The sequence below is a fragment of the Wolffia australiana genome, chromosome 3, assembly GCF_029677425.1.
Source record: "Wolffia australiana isolate 7733 chromosome 3, ASM2967742v1".
NCBI lineage: Eukaryota > Viridiplantae > Streptophyta > Magnoliopsida > Alismatales > Araceae > Wolffia > Wolffia australiana.
The window spans coordinates 20,507,979-20,511,154 of NC_135837.1; the positions used below are offsets into that span (position 1 = coordinate 20,507,979).

The 3,176-nt window shown below is 39.5% G+C and overlaps 1 protein-coding gene across 1 annotated transcript; it reads left to right on the forward strand.

Annotated features, from left to right (window-relative positions):
• The first annotated feature begins 1,384 nt into the window (after positions 1-1,384).
• On the forward strand, positions 1,385-2,674 carry LOC144701266 (uncharacterized). The gene has a single exon (XM_078573032.1). The coding sequence runs from the start codon at positions 1,474-1,476 to the stop codon at positions 2,584-2,586; it is 1,113 nt and encodes a 370-aa protein (XP_078429158.1). The 5' UTR covers positions 1,385-1,473; the 3' UTR covers positions 2,587-2,674.
• The last annotated feature ends 502 nt before the right edge of the window (positions 2,675-3,176 follow it).

Sequence of the window (3,176 nt, forward strand, 5' to 3'; positions counted from 1 at the left end):
ATGGGTCACATGCTGAAGTGTGTGTTTAACCTGAATTAACTTGTATGTAAGAATTCATATAATCTCTTTGCTACTGAAGGTAGTGCGAGTGATAATTGTACAAACCTAATACAAATATTTCAATTGCTATTAGGACATAAGAATGTAAAAATTAAGTTCAGGCACAACGATGAGTTAAGGCCAAATTCCTAAAGCATACTTACAACAACATCAGCCATACTCTCCCATATGTTGCTCTTAGTAAGCTTGTGAATAAATAGTTTTACATAAAAGATCCGTGATTATCACTTTGATGGTGATTCCTAAGAAATTGTCTCGTTCTTCAATTTTTGCACATCTCAATTGAGCAATACTATGTGCAAAAACCTTTATTTGTCTGCGACCTTATTTGTCTATAATGCATTCGCTTGCCTCATGTATCTTGCACACCAGCCATAATGATATATATATATATTTGAGCTTGTACACAATGATATATACATTTGAACTTCTCATGGCTGATTAAAATCCATGGCAAATCAGGCGTGTGGATAAGAAGCAAGTAAGTTTTGTTAGGTTTGGCTGTTATGGATTATCCAAGATATAATTCTCCAAGCACACTAAACAAATCAGAACAGAACTTTAAGATAAAATAAAACACACAATGATCAAATGGTTTTGCACAAAGTTGAACACATAGTCATCTGGCTATTTGAATGAGTCCTCTCGAGTCGTACATATGTCTGGCCTCTATATTTACAATGTGGTCCTCATCACCTTCTATATCTGTATCTTATCAGTTCATGTCTCTCAATATCTGCGAAGATCTTCTTACCATTACATTCAAATCAGGAGAGAAGGACCGTCAAGAAGAAGGGAGAAGAAGGGAGTCATCGACGGAGAGACATAGTGAAACTTAAATTAGCCCAGAAAAAATACACCTCTTTGTTAATCAACCATGCCTTGGGGATCCTAAGTCCATCTAGCTTTTCATTGGTTATCACTCAATCCAACATACCAAATATTAGAATTCTAAATTCAAAAGCACAATTTAATCATATTAAAAACAAACATGACAACCACACTTCAAAATCAATAAATACACATTTAAGAAATTTAACATGATATCAAAGAGATTATTGACATTCAAATAATTTGACTTTATATTAGTTAATTCAGTAAGTCTTAAATATTAATCTCCTGGTTTTTAAAGATTGGATTATGTGTAAATAATATAATTCAAATTATTTTAACTCAATAAATCGCGCTCACAGCGGCCAACAAATGTCTTTAGAATTCATAACATATAAAAGAAAAACAGAAAGAAAAGTAATAAGTACAAAAGAAGAGAATAAAACATATATCTTGAACTTTTAGGGGTTTATAAGAAGGACCCAGCAGCGCTTAGCGCGAAAACAAAAACCCTACCTTTCCCTTCTTCAACCTCCGACTAAAACCCTACCGTCGACCTCTTCAGAGCGGCTTCTTCTGGCGATGGCGCTCCTCGACACCATCAAGAGGGCCGCCTCCGGTGGAAACGACGCGCCCAGCCATCCCACTACGAATTTCCCGGTAATTCTCGACGGTGAAATTGCTTTCAAAGATCTAACCTGCGAAGATGGAGATGCCCATGCCGGCTCTTTGACGAATCGCGTCGTCGGCTGGAAGATCCCGAAATCCGATGAAAAGAACATCAAGATGGTAGAAACGTTGGCGAAAAAACTGCGGCGCAAGCTGAAGAACAGCAAATCTCTCGGCGACGGGGAAATTCAAGAGCTTCTGAACTCGCTGCCGAAGAAGAAATTGAAAAGTTTAGTTGGGGGTGAACTAATTGGGCTTATCGCGGAGGCTTGCGTTGCTCTAGCCCAGTGGGAGACGCTCGAATCCTTGATTCTGAACGGCTTAATTGGGTTTCTGGGCCCGAAAGATCTTCCCCAGAAGCTGCTGGAGAAGAAACAGCCAGGTTTGCTCTGCCTCTACGCTAAAAATATTTCTGAAATTGGTGTCCAGGAACTTAGCCTTATGCTAGAGTTTTTCCTCTCTCCTCCGGGAGGATCTCGTGAGAGTTTCATGAAGGTGAGAGAGGAGTGGGAGAGAGAAGGGCTTTTAGCTTTGGAGAAGGCGACCCAGAAGGGATTGACTGATGAATTAACAAGTCTTGCGAGGGAAGCTTCGATTTTGCTGATGATGGCGATTGATGGGTTCTCTTCCTCAGAATTATGCTTGCATAGCCTCTTCAGTTCACCAAATTTAGAGGGAATTTTCATGTCTTCTGCGATTTCTAAACTTGGGAGTTTAGAACTTCTGCGATTGATTAGATATTTGAGGAAATGGCTGGAGAAGTATGAACGGTTTCCGGAGTGTTGTTCTTGCCCGGAGGCGGGGCCTGCCTTTGGAATGAAGTTCTGTCAGCTGGTTCCTTCTCTTGAATCTGTGGTGATGGGACTTGGGCTGGTGATTGATGAGCATTACTCTTACCTGGTGTTGAACTCTCAGTTTCACGATGAGTTAAGCTCCATTAGACGGGTTGTGGAGTCTTTAGTCTCTTCGGCAGGTTTATGTTGCTCTGTTTTCAATGCCATTGAGAATTTATGGCAGTCCATGTAAGCTTTTTATCAGTTTCTTATTTTAACTTGGCGACCCATGTGTTCTGCCTACTCTATTTTAGGCAAAAAAAATCTGATTGAAATGATTATATTCCAATCTTTACTGCTTTCTAGAATTTCTATTGATGACCAGACAAAATGGTTTGTTCTGATTTCACTTTTTTATTTTTGAGCTTAGAGAATCTGCTTAAGATGTTTGTATTCCAATCTTTATTGCTTTCCAAAGTTTCTATTGTTGACCAGACAAAATGGTTGATTCTGATCTCTCTTTACTACATTCGTTTCGATTTCTTGTTGAACAAATCCACCTGATCGAATCTGATCAGGTGATTGAAGCTGATCGGACAGGATCCTAATTGATCGTCTGATCAGAATAATGAGATGATGAAGAATAAATCTGACTGACAAAGTCGATCAATTGTTAAGCCTAACCTTGGTAAGGCCCAATGGCCAATCCAATCCATAGGACCTGTTCTCTTATAGATCCCTGATCTGATTAAGATAATCGATCTGATCAATCCAGCTGCTCATTTAGCTTAATCCAGCTGCCGCATGTCATGCCGCAAAGTGGGGCGTGTGCTGGCAAAGCCA

Coding starts and splice junctions, on each gene's coding strand:
- LOC144701266 (XM_078573032.1), top strand. CDS start 1,474: ATGGCGCTCCTCGACACCATCAAGAGGGCCGCCTCCGGTGGAAACGAC.